The sequence below is a fragment of the Hyperolius riggenbachi genome, chromosome 4 (genome assembly GCF_040937935.1).
Source record: "Hyperolius riggenbachi isolate aHypRig1 chromosome 4, aHypRig1.pri, whole genome shotgun sequence".
NCBI lineage: Eukaryota > Metazoa > Chordata > Amphibia > Anura > Hyperoliidae > Hyperolius > Hyperolius riggenbachi.
In genome coordinates this window covers 129475679-129495682 of record NC_090649.1, presented here as the reverse complement: position 1 = coordinate 129495682, position 20004 = coordinate 129475679, and the positions used below count along the sequence as shown (strand labels likewise).

General features: G+C 44.5%; 1 protein-coding gene across 1 annotated transcript in view; it reads left to right on the top strand.

Moving 5' to 3' along the window:
- Positions 1 to 20004, top strand: part of CROCC2 (ciliary rootlet coiled-coil, rootletin family member 2) — a 190958-nt gene that overhangs the window by 146136 nt on the left and 24818 nt on the right. The window contains exons 27-29 of the mRNA XM_068280645.1: positions 101 to 452; positions 650 to 816; positions 939 to 1050. Coding sequence (XP_068136746.1) covers positions 101 to 452; positions 650 to 816; positions 939 to 1050 — 631 coding nt within the window. The remainder of the gene's footprint in view (positions 1 to 100; positions 453 to 649; positions 817 to 938; positions 1051 to 20004) is intronic.

Genomic DNA, 20004 nt, shown 5'->3' with positions numbered 1-20004 from the left:
AATTACTTCTTATTTTTATATGTTTGCACATATTTAACATTTTACAATTTTTCGCCATAGTGCCCCTTTAATGTATAATGTTTGTCTCTGTATCCTTTAGATCTTGTCTCTGCAACAACGGCTCTCTGCGTTAGAGGCCACTTCCCACCAGCGTGAGAGAGAACTGGAGCAGAGACTCACCGATAGCCGGGCGGGGGAGCAGCGGCTGCAGGAGGGATGCAAGACACTGCAGGAGCAGCTGCAGCGAGGAAGCAGTGAAGCTGCAGATCTCAGGCTTAAGCTGGGAGCGTGTGAGACACAAGTACGAGCTCTAGAAGCTGAACTAAACAAGATTCAGACGGCACGCAGAGAGGCAGAAACCCAACTCAGTGGCCTTTATTCGGCTTTGAGGAGTACCCTGGGTATTAGGGGTCGTAGTCCCTCACCTCTTAGATCGATCTCGCCTACTAAAGGTGAGGTCCTGGAGTTATGCCTTCACACATTTTAAATGTAAATTCTCTTCAGTTTGCATTACAGACCTACAGTATATTTGATTGTTGTTATTTTATTTTTAAGTGGTAACAATTTTTAAAGCTCTGTAAAAAAAAAAAAAAATGTACATACAGAAGAATATAAGAACTACAGTATGATGTAACTTATTCCTGTACAGGTCTCGGAGGCTCAGTTACTGGATTTCTGGAAGGAAGAAGAACACCAGGCTCTCGTGGAACTTCCCCAGATCGCAGTCACACTCCATACCCAGAGCTTGACCCTGAGGCTGTGAAGGCCGCCCTGAAGGACCTTGTGCAGGAGCTGAGGGACACTCAACGGGAGAGGGTAGGATGCTGGATAACAGATCACTGTGACATTACAGCTCTGCTCAAGGGTGCTGATAGAAAATATCTTTATCACCATTACAAAGTAGCAGCTTACCATATATACCTTTGTGTCTTTCTCAGGATGAGGCTGGTTTGTCTCTGCGCAGACAGCTGGAAGACAGCAGAGATGAATCTGAGAGATTGCAGATCCAGCTGCAGAAACTGCACAGACAGGTCACAGAACTACAAGAAGGTATGTATTCTCTATATTGCAGGATCACTCCACTTCAAGAGCGCATCTGCAGTGTGGAAAGTGGACCTGAACGCTTTCACAGGATAGATGGAAAAACAGAGAAATGCACCTTGTATGTATACAGAAAGTTTAGCCTGTCTAGTTTCCCCTCATCTGTGACTAATCACAACTGTAATTTGATCTCTCAGCTGTGTTAGCAGGCTGCCTCGGTAGAGCAGCTAATCTGTAAACACAGGATTTTAACCATATGTTTGCATCCATGAAAGCAGGAAGTAGACACTCTGCAGACTTACTGCAGGATTTGTATCAGCTGTAACACAGAAATGTTTTTCTTTAGATGTTAATATGCTGTTGCTTATCTTTTAGAGCAGAAAGAAAGTTGTGAGTTCAGGCCTGCTCTAACTGGATTAGGATGTGTTTCCAATTTGTGCAAAGTTAACAAGCAGATTAGGCAGTATGAAGACTATGGGCTTGATTCACAAAAGAGTGCTAACTGTTAGCACGGCCGTTTTCGCGCGAATTTTCGCATTGCGCGTGATCGCGAATTTTCGCGTGAAACGGTAATGTTTTCACGCGAAATCGATATCGTTTTCGCGTGAAAACTTTATCGTTTAGCGTGAAAATTCGCGATCGCGCGCAATGCGAAAATTCACACGAAAACGGCCGTGCTAACAGTTAGCACTCTTTTGTGAATCAAGCCCTATATGTCTAGTACTGGTAGCACTTTATACTATAACATATTAAAGGACAACCGAGGTGACATGTGACATGATGAGATAGACATGTGTATGCACAGTGCCAAGCACACAAATAACTAGGCTGTGTTCCTTTTTTTTTCTTTCTCTGCCTGAAAGAGTTAAACATTAGGTATGCAAGTGACCGTTTCTGTCCGGGCCAGGATGGGGTCGGACTGGGTCAGTCTATAGCATGTCCCTCACTGATAAGTAATTACGGCCATAAAACACTTTCCTGTCACTAAATGGCTTCTCAGAGGAGGAAAGAGATAAAAAGAATCAATAGTTCATAGATTTGAGCTCTGGCATACTTCAGTGAATGTGGCATTGGACAGTGACAATGAAACAGTAATAACCTTAAAAACTAGATTTAAATATAAAATAAAACTGTGGGATATCTAAAAAGTCATTTTTGTAGGAAGAGGAGGATAGATACAATTGGTTATCACATCAGTTTATTTTCACTTTGAATAGGCTTTAACTATCGAATGATTAAACTGGATTGTAAAGATTGTCAGCTGCAAGCTGGTGAATTCTGTGCCAAATGAAGTCAGGCACCAGCTATGTTGACTTTTTATGTCATTTTGGAACCCGGATGTCAGCAGTGCTGTGGTTTTGTAGCTTGGCTATCTTCGCTGTGGTTTTAGAGTTTAGCTATGTCATGTGATGTGTTCCTGAAAACAGCCTCTCTTCCCAGAATATTTTTGTTTCAAGTGTAAAATATGCAAGTAACTGCAATGCACCTTGCTTGTCTCCTCTATGGGTTCAGCTGGTAGCAGGTCAATCATGAGTGACCATGTAACATCCACACTATATTTCCCAGCATTACGGTAGAAACCATAAGTCTACAGGGAGTGCAGAATTATTAGGCAAGTTGTATTTTTGAGGAATCATTTTATTATTGAACAACAACCATGTTCTCAATGAACCCAAAAAACTCATTAATATCGTAGTTACATAGTTACATAGTTATTTTGGTTGAAAAAAGACATCCGTCCATCGAGTTCAACCAGTACAAAGTACAATTCCAGCCCGTCCCCCACATACCCCTGTTGATCCAGAGGAAGGCGAAAAAACCCCCACAAGGCATGGTCCAATTAGCCCCAAAAGGGAAAAATTCCTTCCTGACTCCAGATGGCAATCAGATAAAATCCCTGGATCAACATCATTAGGCATAACCTAGTAATTGTAGCCATGGATGTCTTTCAACGCAAGGAAAGCATCTAAGCCCCCTTTAAATGCAGGTATAGAGTTTGCCATAACGACTTCCTGTGGCAATGCATTCCACATCTTAATCACTCTTACCGTAAAGAACCCTTTCCTAAATAAATGGCTAAAACGTTTTTCCTCCATGCGCAGCTCATGTCCTCTAGTCCTTTGAGAAGGCCTAGGGACAAAAAGCTCATCCGCCAAGCTATTATATTGCCCTCTGATGTATTTATACATGTTAATTAGATCTCCTCTAAGGCGTCTTTTCTCTAGACTAAATAAACCCAGTTTATCTAACCTTTCTTGGTAAGCGAGACCTTCCATCCCACGTATCAATTTTGTAGCTCGTCTCTGCACCTGCTCTAAAACTGCAATATCTTTTTTGTAATGTGGTGCCCAGAACTGAATTCCATATTCCAGATGTGGCCTTACTAGAGGCCACATATCAGGAATATCAAAGGAATATCAAAGCTGAATATTTTTGAAAGTACTTTTTAGTTTGTTTTTAGTTTTAGCTATTTTAGGGGGATATCTGTGTGTGCAGGTGACTATTACTGTGCATAATTATTAGGCAGCTTAACAAAAAATAAATATATACCCATTTCAATTATTTATTTTTACCAGTGAAACTAATATAACATCTCAACATTCACAAATACTGTATACATTTCTGACATTCAAAAACAAAACAAAAACAAATCAGTGAATAATATAGCCACCTTTCTTTGCAAGGACACTCAAAAGCCTGCCATCCATGGATTCTGTCAGTGTTTTGATCTGTTCACCATCAACATTGCGTGCAGCAGCAACCACAGCCTCCCAGACACTGTTTCGAAAGGTATACTGTTTTCCCTCCTTGTAAATCTCACATTTTATGATGGACCACAGGTTCTCAATGGGGTTCAGATCTGGTGAACAAGGAGGCCATGTCATTAGTTTTTCTTCTTTTATACCCTTTCTTGCCAGCCACGCTGTGGAGTACTTGGACGCGTGTGATGGAGCATTGTCCTGCATGAAAATCATGTTTTTCTTGAAGGATGCAGACTTCTTCCTGTACCACTGCTTGAAGAAGGTGTCTTCCAGAAACTGGCAATAGGACTAGGAGTTGAGCTTGACTCCATCCTCAACCCGAAAAGGCCCCACAAGCTCATCTTTGAGGATACCAGCCCAAACCAGTACTCCACCTCCACCTTGCTGGCGTCTGAGTCGGACTGGAGCTCTCTGCTCTTTACCAATCCAGCCACGGGCCCATCCATCTGGCCCATCAAGACTCACTCTCATTTCATCAGTCCATAAAACCTTGGAAAAATTAGTCTTGAGATATTTCTTGGCCCAGTCTTGACGTTTCAGCTTGTGTGTCTTGTTCAGTGCTGGTCGTCTTTCAGCCTTTCTTACCTTGGCCATGTCTCTGAGTATTGCACACCTTGTGCTTTTGGGCACTCCAGTGATGTTGCAGCTCTGAAATATGGCCAAACTGGTGGCAAGTGGCATCTTGGCAGCTGCACGCTTGACTTTTCTCAGTTCATGGGCAGTTATTGTGCGCCTTGGTTTTTCCACACGCTTCTTGCGACCCTGTTGACTATTTATAATGAAACGCTTGATTGTTCGATGATCACGCTTCAGAAGCTTTGCAATTTTAAGAGTGCTGCATCCCTCTGCAAGATATCTGACTATTTTTGACTTTTCTGAGCCTGTCAAGTCCTTCTTTTGACCCATTTTGCCAAAGGAAAGGAGGTTGCCTAATAATTATGCACACCTGATATAGGGTGTTGATGTCATTAGACCACACCCCTTCTCATTACAGAGATGCACATCACCTAATATGCTTAATTGGTAGTAGGCTTCCGAACCTATACAGCTTGGAGTAAGACAACATGCATAAAGAGGATGATGTGGTCAAAACACTCATTTGCCTAATCATTCTGCACTCCCTGTACATGGGGAGGCAGGATATGTAATTCACAGGAAGTAGGTGGTGAGCAACTGTAAGTTCTCAGGTACCTAAGAGAAAACTAGCCAGGCAACAAGGGCATGATTACAAACCAAGGGGGGCCCTGAAAAAATGTAATGGGTTCACCCCATTTCACCCTCTCTCCACCTCTTCAAGTTTCACCCTCTCCCCCATAACAGCTCTCCCATCTACTTAAAATTGATCAAACAGCAGAATTGCACTGTTCTATTCACTGCAATGCAATAGCCCAGTGTAATGCTGGGGGGTCATACTTTCTGACCAACCAGCGCAAAAAGGCTAGTAGCTGGATAATGGAAGAGGCTCCACAGATGGACACAGGAGAAATAAACAAGGGAGCAAGATTGCTCACAGCAACTGCAGCTCTGGGCCTCCTATCAGGCTAGATGCTATGTGATCCAATACACAACAGACGTAGTCGGTAACAGGCTTGGGTCATACACGTTAAATCAGATGTCAGTCGTATAGGAAGGATTAGGCAGATTCGTAGTCAAGAGGCAGGCAAGGGTCGGTTACACAATACAATATTACAATACTGACTGACTACAGTACATATATATCGTGCTGATGCGTAATATATGAAATGTAGCTCTCAAATAACTCACTAGCTAAAGCACAAGTAATGACAATTAACAAGACAGACAGACAGACGGAATGCTCAGCCAATCTAGTCGCTGTTTCAGCGACGGCAACATTCACACTGAGATAGACAAGACTAACAGGTAGGAGCGAACTAATGACAACCGCTGCTATAGTTCGTCCTTAAGAACAAGGCTAGAAGGAATACTACCAGGGGCGCCGCCAGGCACCAAGCAGGCCAAGCAGCCGCTTGGGGCCTCATGGTTTTAGGGGCCTCGGAGCTCCGCGACGTCGCTGTGACGTCACTGTCCGTTCTCACGCTGACTGTCCGCAGCTGGAGGCCTGGAGCGAGGAGAAAACTACTGGTGCGCACGCACGCAGGCTCAGTCTTACCCAGGGCCCAGCCCATTGCTTTGCCTGCTGGATCTGGAAGGGCGGAGCTGAGCAGCTGAACTCTTCGTGCTAGACAGACAGCTCAGTCCAGCCCAACTTGCTGCTGACTGACTGTCTGGAGGGGCGGAGCTGAGCGCGACGACAAATTAGAGTCTGACTCTGACGTAAGGGGGCAGCGCAGGCCAGCTCAGCTCCGCCTCAGCCCTTCCCCGCCGCCAATTTCGCTCCAAAACACACTGCGCAGGCGCATAATCTATAAAATCGCAGTGCGTGCCGCCATTTTGACTTGACTGAGACACTCAGTCACAGAGACTCAGCGGCGGCAGCAGCAGCACAAGGACCAAGTCCACGATGGAAGCACTTGGAGGAGGACGAGATGGGGGCCTCCCTCAGCCTGCAGCCACAGCCAGAGGCGGGCTCTTGTAATACCACCAACCGTGCCTGGCTACTGTAAGTAAAAGAAACTTTTCTTCAAGTTCTTCAACTATTTGATGTGCTTCTGCAGCCTGCAGGCAGTTCAGGCTTGTGTGTATTGGGCTGGCTGCCTGTGATTATCAGGCCCTGAGTGAGGCCTGCTGTGTGTGTACTGGGCTGGAGGGCTGTGGTAAGCTCTGGGGCTGGCTGTGGTCAGGCCTGAGGCCTGTGTGTACTCGGCTGGGGGGCTGTGGTCAGGCCTGTGTGTACTGGACTGTGGTAAGCTCTGGGGCTGGCTGTGGTCAGGCCTGTGTGTACTGGGCTGTGGTTAGCTGTGGGGTGGGCTGGCTGTGGCTAGCTGTGGGGTGGGCTGGCTGTGGTTAGCTGTGGGGTGGGCTGGTTGTGGTTAGCTGTGGGGTGGACTGGCTGTGGTTAGCTGTGGGGTGGGCTGGCTGTGGTTAGCTGTGGGGTGGATTTTTGTAACCATAAAATTGACTGAGCTAAGGCCTGTACACACACTTGACTGGCAGGGGCCAAGAGAATAGGAGGGGGACATGGGGTGATACAGGGACAAAATGGAACAGATTTAGGTTAAAATAAACCGATCACCATTTTTAGTACCCAGGGCATCTCAGTAGCACATTAAAAATGCATATTGATTTTTTTTTTAATCTTAGAGGGGTTAGTCTACTTTCTACCCTTTATTTTTTATTTTTTCCATATTGACATGTAAGCATCATGCGGTTGGCTCCACCCCATGCCATGGCCACACCCCAGCTCCACCCACATTTCATGGCCACGCCCACTTTCTGCAGAATAGCCACGCCCATTTTTCGCGTGCCGCAGGGTAGGTCCACTTCCTACAGTCCGCTTGGGGCCACAAAAACCTAAGCTGCACCCCTGAATACTACCAGTCACCAACGTGGTGCTGGCAGAATCTAACTATCAGGATCAGAAGGACTTCACTGACCCCCGCAGGTCAGCAAACGTCCAGCAGACATGACAATACAGAGCAAGGCATTATACAGTAACAATAATAACTTTCACAGCATAGACCCAACGACAACTCAGAGAGCTGAACGCTATGTCAGGCGGGGTCAGAAATGGGAAGCAGACTTTTATGCTGGCATCAGCCAATGGATGTAAGCATGCACATTTCCACACAGCTGAATGGTATCACTCAGTCCTGAGCTGGCTTGATTACCATTTGCTAGCTGGCTGTAAATGCAAAGGACTCCCATAAGAAATACCTTCAGTACCATGTAACAACATGCATGCAGGAAATCCAGGGCCATCTGGCCGCAGCTCAGCTGCAACAAGCAATTGGCAGAATGATGACAGCATCCTGAGCTGCCCAGAACTGCAGAGCGATTGCAAATGACAATGAGACTCACTGCGAATGCACAACCGAATGCCAGCAGATAAGCCTTTGCGGGCAATCTGATCACCCACCCACACCAATAGATCGCCCGCAGATCCGACATTAGATCACCTCCCAAGTGCAGTGTTTACATCTGTTCTCTCCTCTAAACACCCACTAATTACCCATCAATCACCCCCTATCACCACCTGTCACTGTTACCCATCAGAATAGACCCTAATCTGCCCCTTGCGGGCACCCAATCACCCGCCCCACACGCTCAGATTGCCCTTAGACCCCCCCTTATCAATTCGCCAGTGCAATATTTACATCTGTTCTTCCCTGTAATAACCCACTGATCACCTGTCAATCACCTATCAATCACCCCCTGTCACTGCCACCCATCAATCACCCCCTGTCACTGCCACCGATCAATCAGCCCCTAACCTGCCCCTTGCGGGAAATCTGATCACCCACCCACACCATCAGATTGCCCCAGACCTACCCTCAGATCACCTCCAAAGTGCATTGTTTACATCTGTTCTGCCATCTAATCACCCACTGATCACCCATCAATCAGCCCCTGTCACTGATACCCATCAGATTAGACCCCTATCTGCCCCTAGGGCACCCAAACACCCGCCCACACCCTCAGAACGCCCTCAGACCCCAGCCCTGATCACCTCGCCAGTGCATTACTTGCATCTATTTCCCCCCTCTAATCACACCTTGAGACACCCATCAATCACCTCCTGTCACCACCTGTCACCCCCTAGCACACCTACTCATCAGATCAGGCCCTAATTTGCCCCGTGTGGGCTCTTGATCACTCGGCCGAACCCTCAGACCCCCTTCCGATCACCTCCCCAGTGCATTGATTGCATCTATTTTCCCCTCTAACCACCCCCTGAGACACCCATCAATCACCTCCTGTCACCCCCCTAGCACTCCTAACTATCAGATCAGGCCCAATACAACCTGTCATCTAAGAGGCCACCCTGCTTATGACCGGTTCCACAAAATTTTCCCCCTCATAGACCACCTGTCATCAAAATTTGCAAATGCTTATACCACTGAACAGTCATTTTGAGAAATTTGGTTTCCCGACTACTCACGGTTTTGGGCCTGTAAAATGCCAGGGCAGTATAGGAACCCCACAAGTGACCCCATTTTAGAAAGAAGACAACCCAAGGTATTCTGTTAGGTGTATGATGAGTTCATAGAAGATTTTATTTTTTGTCAAAAGTTAGCGGAAATTGATTTTTATTGTTTTTTTCACAAAGTGTCATTTTTCACTAACTTGTGACAAAAAATAAAATCTTCTATGAACTCACCATACACCTAACGGAATACCTTGTGGTGTCTTCTTTCTAAAATGGGGTCACTTGTGGGGTTCCTATATTGCCCTGGCATTTTAGGGGCCCTAAACCGTGAGGAGTAGTCTAGAAAACAAATACCTCAAAATGACCTGTGAATAGGACGTTGGGCCCCTTAGCGCTCCTAGGCTGCAAAAAAGTGTCACACGTGGTATCGCCGTACTCAGGAGAAGTAGTATAATGTGTTTTGTGGTGTATTTTTACACATACCCATGCTGGGTGGGAGAAATCTCTCTGTAAATGGACAATTGTGTTTAAAAAAAAATCAAAAATGTGTCATTTACAGAGATATTTCTCCCACCCAGCATGGTTATATGTAAAAATACACCACAAAACACATTATACTACTGCTCCTGAGTACGGCGGTACCACATGTGTGACACTTTTTTGCACCCTAACTGCGCTAAGGGGCCCAAAGTCCAATGAGTACCTTTAGGATTTCAAGGGTCATTTTGCGGCATTTGGTTTCCAGACTACTCCTCACGGTTTAGGGCCCCTAAAATGCCAGGGCAGTATAGGAACCCCACAAATGACCCCATTTTAGAAAGAAGACATCCCAAGGTATTCCTTTAGGAGTATGGTGAGTTCATAGAAGATTTTTTTTTTGTCACAAGTTAGCGGAAATTGATTTTAATTGTGTTTTTCACAAAGTGTCATTTTCCGCTAACTTGTGACAAAAAAAATAAAATCTTCTATGAACTCACCATACTCCTAACGGAATACCTTGGGGTGTCTTCTTTCTAAAATGGGGTCATTTGTGGGGTTCCTATACTGCCCTGGCATTTTAGGGGCCCTAAACCGTGAGGAGTAGTCTTGAAACCAAATGTCGCAAAATGACCTGTGAAATCCTAAAGGTACTCATTGGACTTTGGGCCCATTAGCGCACTTAGGGTGCAAAAAAGTGTCACACATGTGGTATCGCCGTAGGATTTCAAGGGTCATTTTGCGGCATTTGGTTTCCAGACTACTCCTCACGGTTTAGGGCCCCTAAAATGCCAGGGCAGTATAGGAACCCCACAAGTGACCCCATTTTAGAAAGAAGACACCCCAAGTTATTCTGTTAGGTGTATGATGAGTTCATAGAAGATTTTATTTTTTGTCACAAGTTAGCGGAAATTGATTTGTATTGTTTTTTTTTTCACAAAGTGTCATTTTTCGCTAACTTGTGACAAAAAAAAAATCTTCTATGAACCCACCATACACCTAATGGAATACCTTGGGGTGTCTTCTTTCTAAAATGGGGTCACTTGTAGGGTTCCTATACTGCCCTGGCATTTTAGGGGCCCTAAACCGTGAGGAGTAGTCTAGAATCCAAATGCCTCAAAATTACCTGTGAATAGGACGTTAGGCCCCTTAGCGCACCTAGGTTGCAAAAAAGTGTCACACATGTGGTATCGCCGTACTCAGAAGAAGTAGTATAATGTGTTTGGGGTTGTATTTTTATACATACCCATGCTGGGTGGGAGAAATCTCTCTGTAAATGGACAATTGTGTGAAAAAAAAATCAAACAATTGTCATTTACAGAGATATTTCTCCCACCCAGCATCTGTATGTGTAAAAATACACCACAAAACACATTATACTACTTCTCCTGAGTACGGCGGTACCACATGTGTGGCATTTTTTGCACCCTAAGTGCGCTAAGGGGCCCAAAGTCCAATGAGTACCTTTAGGATTTCACAGGTCATTTTGCGACATTTGGTTTCAAGACTACTCCTCACGGTTTAGGGCCCCTAAAATTCCAGGGCAGTATAGGAACCCCACAAATGACCCCATTTTAGAAAGAAGACACCCCAAGGTATTCCGTTAGGAGTATGGTGAGTTCATAGAAGATTTTATTTTTTTTGTCACAAGTTAGCGGAAAATGACACTTTGTGAAAAACACAATTAAAATCAATTTCCGCTAACTTGTGACAAAAAAAAAAATCTTCTATGAACTCACCATACTCCTAATGGAATACCTTGGGATGTCTTCTTTCTAAAATGGGGTCATTTGTGGGGTTCCTATACTGCCCTGGCATTTTAGGGGCCCTAAACCATGAGGAGTAGTCTTGAAACCAAATGTCGCAAAATGACCTGTGAAATCCTAAAGGTACTCATTGGACTTTGGGCCCCTTAGCGCACTTAGGGTGCAAAAAAATGCCACACATGTGGTATCGCCGTACTCAGGAGAAGTAGTATAATGTGCTTTGGGGTGTATTTTTACACATACCCATGCTGGGTGGGAGAAATATATCTGTAAATAGACAATTGTGTGTAAAAAAAAATAAAAAATTGTCATTTACGGAGATATTTCTCCCACCCAGCATGGGTATGTGTAAAAATACACCCCAAAACACATTATACTACTTCTCCTGAGTATGGCAATACCACATGTGTGGCACTTTTTTGCAGCCTAACTGCGCTAAGGGGCCAAAAGTCCAATGAGCATCTTTAGGCTTTACAGGGGTGCTTAGTGTCATTTTCCGCTAACTTGTGAAAAAAAATAAAATCTTCTATGAACTCACCATGCCTCTCACTGAATACTTTGGGATGTCTTCTTTCCAAAATGGGGTCATTTGGGGGGTATTTATACTATCCTGGAATTTTAGCACCTCATGAAACATGACAGGGGGTCAGAAAAGTCACCATAGTTTGTAAACGCTATAACTTTTACCCAATCCAATAAATATACACTGAATGGTTTTTTTTAATCAAAAACATGTAGCAGAATAACTTTCGCGCTCAAATGTATAGGAAATTTTACTTTATTTGAAAAATGTCAGCACAGAAAGTTAAAAAAGTCATTTTTTTGACAAAATTCATGTCTTTTTTGATGAATATAATAAAAAGTAAAACTCGCAGGAGCAATCAAATAGCACCAAAAGAAAGCTGTATTAGTGACAAGAAAAGGAGGTAAAATTCATTTAGGTGGTAGGTTGTATGACCGAGCAATAAACCGTGAAAGCTGCAGTGGTCTGAATGGAAACAAGGTCCTTAAGGGGCGAAAAGACTGTGGTCCTCAAGTGGTTAATGAACACACACGAGCACATTTTTTGTTTGTGAATTCAGTTTTCTGCAGAAATTCTGCATATTTATCAAAAATATACCGGAAAAAATAAAGCTGTCAGTAAAACCAATCAGTATTTCTTATTGAGATTGCAAATTACATTTTTCGCATTCACAATAATCCTGATCGTTCAGTAAGATACAGTATTTGGTAACAAATAGTGAATTGAAGCCTGTGGTACAGACTGAGCCACAGAGGGAAGGCGGGCTTCTCACACAGGTTAGTGTAATCACCACCTGTCAAAAGAAGTGAGCTGCAGACATAACAAAGCCCCGGCTAATGCCTAATTTCTTCTTTTGAAAAGCAAAGACAATATTATGCAGCCGCAGGTATGCTGAGTTTAATCAGTCTGTTAACCTTTGAAAGTATTTGTTGCCATTTTTCTAGCCCTCAGTTTTACGTTTATGAATGGAAGTGAACACTTTGCCGCCTCAAGGTGTGTCCAGAATGGGTGCAGCCTTAACAAGGAGATGTGAAGGGAAGACCTTTATCTGCTCTGACATAATGGGGCGGATTATCACATACATGGGCAGCATCATTTCTGCTCCTCTGAAATCCAAACCTCACTAATGAACTGTGTGAAGGGGAAGACCTGATGACAGCTTGTTACTGTTCATGTTCACACAAGGATAACAACAAACTCATGTCTGCATACAGCACCACATCTTTCTGTAATACATCACTCATCATACAGGATCAGTAGAAAAGCAAAGTATAATAATTACCGTTTTGTTTTTTTAAAATATTATTTGCCTTTTTACTGTTTTGTTTTCTGTACAAAGACATTAAACGCTTAGTCAAGTAGTTTAGGAAAATACAACACATCCCCTAACTGTATAACAGTCTATTGAGCATAGGCCAGACTCCAGAGCAAACATTTTCATAATCCATTCAAACATTTATTACATATAAAAAAATAGATATTTTTAAGTGCCAGCTGGGAGGTCTAACAGATATCCCCCTTCAACAACTCCTCCCCTCCCTTCCTCGGCTGGGATACCTCATCAGCCCTTGTGGCACCCGGACCCTGTCCTCCGGCTGTAGTTACTCCAGGCCCTTCTGGAAATTCTGACCAGTAGATTATTCCACTTCTCATTGGCTTCTAGAAGTCACATGGTGTAAACAAGCACAAGATAACTTTAAAGAAAACCTGAACTGAAAATTAAAAGTCAATATAAGCATACACAAGTCATACTTACCTTCCATGTAGTCTACTCTTTCAGTGTCTTTCTCCTGTCCCGCGTCCTGTTTGTTCACTGTGCTCAAGGGAATTTTCTGTCCTCCATTTTGAAAATGGCCATTACCCATAACTGCTTTCTGGTCAGCACACAGTTAAACTGTAACATCGCCCACTTGAGCCATAGGGAAACATGGACATTACCTGGTACATCAGTTTTCCTCTCAGCTATAACTGACAGCAACTGATATTTTACTGACAGCAACTGATATATTTCAGATCTGACAAAATGTTGTCAGAACTGGAAGGGATCATTGTCAGAAGAAAATGGTGCGCTTCTCAGAGGAACTGATTGAAAGGTAACTATGTAATGTTCATTTGAAGTTACCTCATGTGTTTATTTTAAATATTTTTACTCAGTATAGGTTCTCTTTAAAGGGGCACTATTGTGAAATCAGAGGTTTTTAGTTCATTAAACAACATTTGTCAACATTCGTCAACAGTTGTTTCATGCTGTCGTGCTTCCTCACGGACTCAGTTCCATGATGGGGAGAGCTGTAATAGCTGCAGGTGTGGCCAGTAGTTTCCTCTCTCCCTTGCAGATGAGATAGGAACCTTGGCATGTTCCTACCTTGCAGAGCTCCCTTGCACCGCTGGTGATGTGTCTGTTGCCATCTCTGCTGATCTTTTGAGGCCACCGGCAGTCTTGCAGACTCTAGATGTCCTCACCAGAGCAAGTGAGAGTGCATGGGGCCCCAGAGATCAGCGTAGCAGATATGAATTTTTTAATTAACTGAAAACCTCCAGTTTAGTAGTAGTGCCCCTTTTAAGGGATAGCTATGCACAAATCTAAACAGGGCAAATTCTAATAGCAATCAAGATCACAAGTGAATATAAGCAGTGTATAGAAGCAAAATGGTGAATAGAACACCTGTTTTGTGGTTTAAATGTGCTTGCCCCTGTGGTACAGCCCACTTCCTCTCCTCTCTGCATTGGGCTTGTGAGCAGGCCAATTAGGTGTCGACATATGACACCCAAAGTAGGAAGAACAATAGTGCCACTTGTACTGTATCCCTCTGAGTCTCTGAGACTTAAGCTGCCATGATTTGACAACCATTGGGTATTCAGCCAGTCAGCAGCTCTACAACCAGTACTCATGGTAAAATAAAACATCAGCAGGGGGTGGACCTACCATGACACAGCCTGAAGCTCCTTCTTCAGGTGGCAGATTACTTGGGGGCAGGGCCAGGACAGTGACATTGTGAACGGGAGTGCGACCTTGGAAGGAGTGACACCTGCCCAGTAGAAGTGGGGAGAGGGACAGATATCATTCTTCCCTCCCTCTCCATGGGCACCCTCCTGTGTCCCCTTGCAGAGCTGGTGCAGCGGTGCGTTTCTGTAAATCTCTCACCTGTCCGTGCGGCATGTCGATGCTTCTCGGCAGCCGGCTCCTCTCTACTCCTTGTTTCCCTACGTGTCATGCAGGGAAAAAGGAAGTAGAGAAGAGCCAGCTGCCGAGATGCATGGACAGGTGAGTGATTTACAAAACTGCACCACTGCACCAGCTCTGCAAGGGGATACAGGAGGGGGGCCAATGGAGAGGGAGAGAGGAATGATGTTGGCCACCCTCCCCATTTCTGCCAGGCGGGTGTCACCCCTTCCAAGCCCACCGGGAGGGGGGCGGCAGCAAGAAAATTGGCTTCATGTGGCAAATAGTGTAGAACCGGCCCTGGACATCCGGATCAGTGAATAATGGCGCACAGCGCCTATGCATAACAATGGCGCCGCATTAAAAAGATACGCTTATCGCTATTTATCGTTAGTACTGCATAATAATGGCGCACAGGGAAAAAAAAGAAAAACGGCACACACTAACGTTATTTATCAATAGTGGCACACACTAACGTTATTTATCAATAGTGCTTTTCATTTGCCAAACAGCAGACGTTATTGCCCACAGTAACGTTATTTATCAATAGCACCCTACATAAGCCAAACTGCAGATGTTATTTACAGTAACTGCAAAACGGTGAATGGATTTAATGTAACACTGTCAAGGTTAGGGTTAGGCACCACTGGGGGGCTCCTAGGGTTAGGCACCACCATGGGGGTCTTAGTGTTAGGCACCACCAGGGGGTCTTAGGGTTAGGCACCACCAGGGGGGTCTTAGGGTTAGGCACCACCAGGGGGGTCTTAGGGTTAGGCACCACCAGGGGGGTCTTAGGGTTAGGCACCAACTGGGGGGGTCTTAGGGTTAGGCACCACCAGGGGGGTCTTAGGGTTAGGCACCACCAGGGGAGTCTTAGGGTTAGGCTCCACCAGGGGGGTGTTAGGGTTAGGCAACCACAATAAGGCTTTAACGTCAAATAACAATAAGGCTTTAACGTTAAATAGCGATAAGCGGCAAACGGATTAGCGGCAACACCGTGCGCCATTATTCGCAGGCGCCATTTTCAGATTGATCCCTGGACATCAGCAGGCACAACCAGTAAATTGCAGAGATTATTTGCCAGTCATGATACTCTGGACTAACAGCGTACTACAGAGAGATATCACCATAGAGTAGCCACAGATTGGTATCTGTGGCTACTCTATGGTGATATCTCTCTATAGTACGCTGTTAGGCTGTAGAACACCAGGCTGTCATGGGCAATTGATTCACGCAGTGTGAAAAATGAAACCCCACTGTTGTTACAGAAAAAGTGCAATAAATATCAGTCCTTCACAAGTCATTTTCCATTTTATTAATATAAACAATTCTTTCCATTTCAATATGCAACCAGCTATGAATTTCCCAAGCTCACTGTAATCTCAGTTCAACTTTCCACCTTAATTCTCCCCCTTAACAATCAGCAGAGAAAAATAATTAGTAGAATTATTGTGATTTATGCATTTTCACTTTCCAGGCAGTTTGCTGTTATAAGAATTCCTTGCAGCATTTGGTATTTCCTTAGAAAACAATAAAGCATGTTCAGGCTGACCTAATAGATATGTGAGGTGCAAAGTTGATCCTACATGCAAGTAAGATATCTCATAATGGTGTTCTTCTACCAAACCAGATGTTGACATGACAATACAGCCGGAGTTGTGGGCTAACGTACGGAATGAGCTCTGTGCTTTCATTTGAAATACCTTACTACACATACAACTTAGTGTTCACATACTAAGAGTAAACAGATGAATAATCCTAGCAGTCATTTTCGGCTTAGAAGACAGAGCATGTAATTTTTTACTGTGAAGCCCTTATTAAGTTTACCTTTTAGAGCTGTTATCTATACTACCTCAGAAAAAAACACATATATAAGTAGATAAATACTTGTTCTACTTACATAACATATGTATTGCACTGTCCACGTTTGATTGTAATATAAATAGGAGACACCGAGAGCCCAATATAGTGTAGTATGTACTGGAAACCGTGGATAAATGTAAGTGTGAGATGAATATACTTACAAGCGTGGGTTACCTCTTAGGCAACCACTGTAGATGCAGGTGAGGAGATTAGACCTGTCCTCACTCAGGATTAAGATGTCGCTCTCTGTAGATCAGGAAAGTAAGGGTAGGTCACCCCTCCACCAGGGGTGGACACAGTATTATCGTAAGAGAACAGAGGCGCCAGCAGGATAAAAGGTAATACAAATTTTAAAATTTGCTGGGAGGCAGTGGTGGACTTACCTCCGGAAAGCAGACTCAAAATACTGTCTGAATTAAACAAATAAATGTATTATTGGTACCCCAAAATATGCAATGCGTTTCGCAGGCACAGCCCGCTTCATCAGGCAATAAGGTAGGGGACAAATAGTAGCTCGTCAGTAGCACGAATGGCACCATTCGTGTTACTGACGAGCTACTGTTTGTCCCCTACCTTATTGCCTGATGAAGCGGGCTGTGCCTGCGAAACGCGTTGCATCTTTTGGGGTACCAATAATACATTTATTTGTTTAATTCAGACAGTATTTTGAGTCTGCTTTCCGGAGGTAAGTCCACCACTGCCTCCCAGCAAATTTTAAAATTTTTATTACCTTTTATCCTGCTGGCGCCTCTGTTCTCTTACGATAACACATTTGATTTTAGTGATTTTTCTACAGTAAAAAAAAAAAGAAAATCCTTCTTAGCATTTCCCATTTTAAGTGTGGCTATTTTGAAGCCAATTCTGATGTCATTTCCTCCCTTACTCTCCTCTGCCTGATTTGCCCGCCCTTCACTATAGAAAGTACATTGTCTCAGCATGAGACATATTGGCCAATTAGAGAGGAACAGAGGTGTGGGAGGGGAAAACAGGAAGGAAAGAGGCTTCAGCCAATCAAGCTGCATTAGTTAAGTCTGAGGGGAAGTAAAGAAGCAAAAAAAAGGACAACCCAGCATGCCCTGCAACTTCCTTTTTGTGTACCAAATTGTGTGTGTACCAAATAAGATTCAGGTAAACTGGGGAATCATCATTTATCAACAAGAAAAGTAATAGTGATTTTAACTTTTGGATTGCCTGGTTAGCATCCTTATTACTTGTTTACCAGATAAAAATAAAGAATTGATTTTTGATTTTGTGCCCGACAATTACTCTTTACGTTTTCTCCTAGGAGATACTGTATTTCCACACCTTTTCAATAAAATGTTTTTGAGGCAACATTTTTTTGACAGGATTTTTATTACTTACTTCTCGGTACTTTTTCCATTACTAAATGCTCAATTGAATAAGGCCCATCTCTGGAAGGCTGCAGTTTATCTGAGGAGTGCTTTGCCTTACCAGTAAGTTTGACTCCTGCCCACTTGGTGGTGAAGTGATGGATTACTGGTGTTTTGGTATGCCTCACTGGAGGAAGGTTGTCATGTGATAGTGAGGGGTGGTAACCTCAGGGCACAATGGCACATTGCTTAACACTCTTCCCTGGCAGCGGTAGGGTCATAGGTTCCAATCTCAGCCATGACACTATCTGCTTAGAGTTTGTATGTTCTCCCTGTGTTTGTCTGGGTTTCCGCCCACATCCAAAATAATGGTAAATAAAGAGGAAATCCTGGCACTAGATACTGCCAGGGATATCACAGGCAAAGCTGGATCTGCACCAAAGAGCATGTGCACACCACAGAGCTAGAATGTTCAAATTGTAAACAAAAGAGGTGGAAGAGGCATTGCCTTCTGCAAAATGGTATCCTTTTAATTACAGCCTAAACAGACATAGTGGCGTGCAATGGTGATGGCGAAGTCTGACAGCTGTTTCACATGTAAACGTTTCTTCAGAGGATTTACCAGCCTCTGAAGAATAGAGATGTCGCGAACCTCCGATTTTCGGTTCGCGAACTTCCGCGGAAGGTTCGGTTCGCGGAAAAGTTCGCGAACCGCAATAGACTTCAATGGGGATGCGAACTTTCAAAAATAGAAAAAATTATGCTGGCCACAAAAGTGATGGAAAAGATGTTTCAAGGGGTCTAACACCTGGAGGGGGGCATGGCGGAGTGGGATACACGCCAAAAGACCCGGGGAAAAATCTGGATTTGACGCAAAGCAGCATTTTAAGGGCAGAAATCACATTGAATGCTAAATTGCAGGCCTAAAGTGCTTGAAAACGTCTTGCATGGGTATACATCAATCAGGGAGTGTAATTAGAGTTCTGCTACACACTGACACACCAAACTCACTGTGTAACGCAGCGCAAACAGCTGTTTGCGTAGTGACAGCTGTACTTGGACTAGGTGTGCACCGTGGCCAGAGTGTAGGCCGTGCCGTTTTTCAAGCCCATATGGTCTCCGGGCTGTGGTAGCTAATTGATAGAACAACAGTGACTGTCCAGCTGATCAAATTTGGTCTGACCACAATGAAGCAACGACCTTATTATCTTTTGTGTGCCACCCCCACCCGAGACACTCAAATAGCCGGCGGTCATTGCTTCATTGTGATGCGCAAGCCCCTTCACCGCAGCAAGGTAATGATCATGAAGGGGGATGGGCACATGTACATGCCTTTTGTTTTGTTGTTGCAGCCGCCCGCAGTGCAGCCAGAAAAATTAGGCAGGCATGTACACGCACCAGAAAAATTAGTGTAGCGGCCGCTGCTAGCAGCGGCCTTAAAAATTCAGGAATCCGCCTAGAGTCCTGGACCCTGTTGGTGGTGGCGGAGAAGGCAGTCAAGCGGCCTGCAGGCAGAGATGCTGTGTGTGGGGACTGACTTAGTCTTTGGTCGTGCAGTAGCCCTCCGGGATCCATTCCTCATTCATCTTGATAAAGGTCAGGTACTGAACACTGTCGTGACTTAGGCGACTTCTCTTCTCAGTAACTATGCCTCCAGCTGCACTGAAGGTCCTTTCTGACAGGACGCTTGCCGCAGGGCAAGAAAGAAGTTGTATGGCAAATTGGGACAGCTCTGGCCACAGGTCAAGCCTGCGCAACCAGTAGTCCAAGGGTTCATCGTCGCTTTTCGCAGAGTCTACATCTACACTCAAGGCCAGGTAGTCGGCTACCTGCCGCTCCAGGCGTTGTTGGAGGGTGAATCCGGAAGGATTATGGCGAGGAGTTGGACTAAAGAACGTCCGCATGTCCGACATCACCCTGAGATTGTTGGAGCGTCCTGTCCTTGCCTGCGTGGACTTGGGAGGAGGAGGGTTACTGCCAGTGGTTCCTTGATTGCGTTTTGCAGCCACATCACCCTTAAATGCATTGTAAAGCATCATCGACAGCTTGTTCTGCAAGTGCTGCATCCTT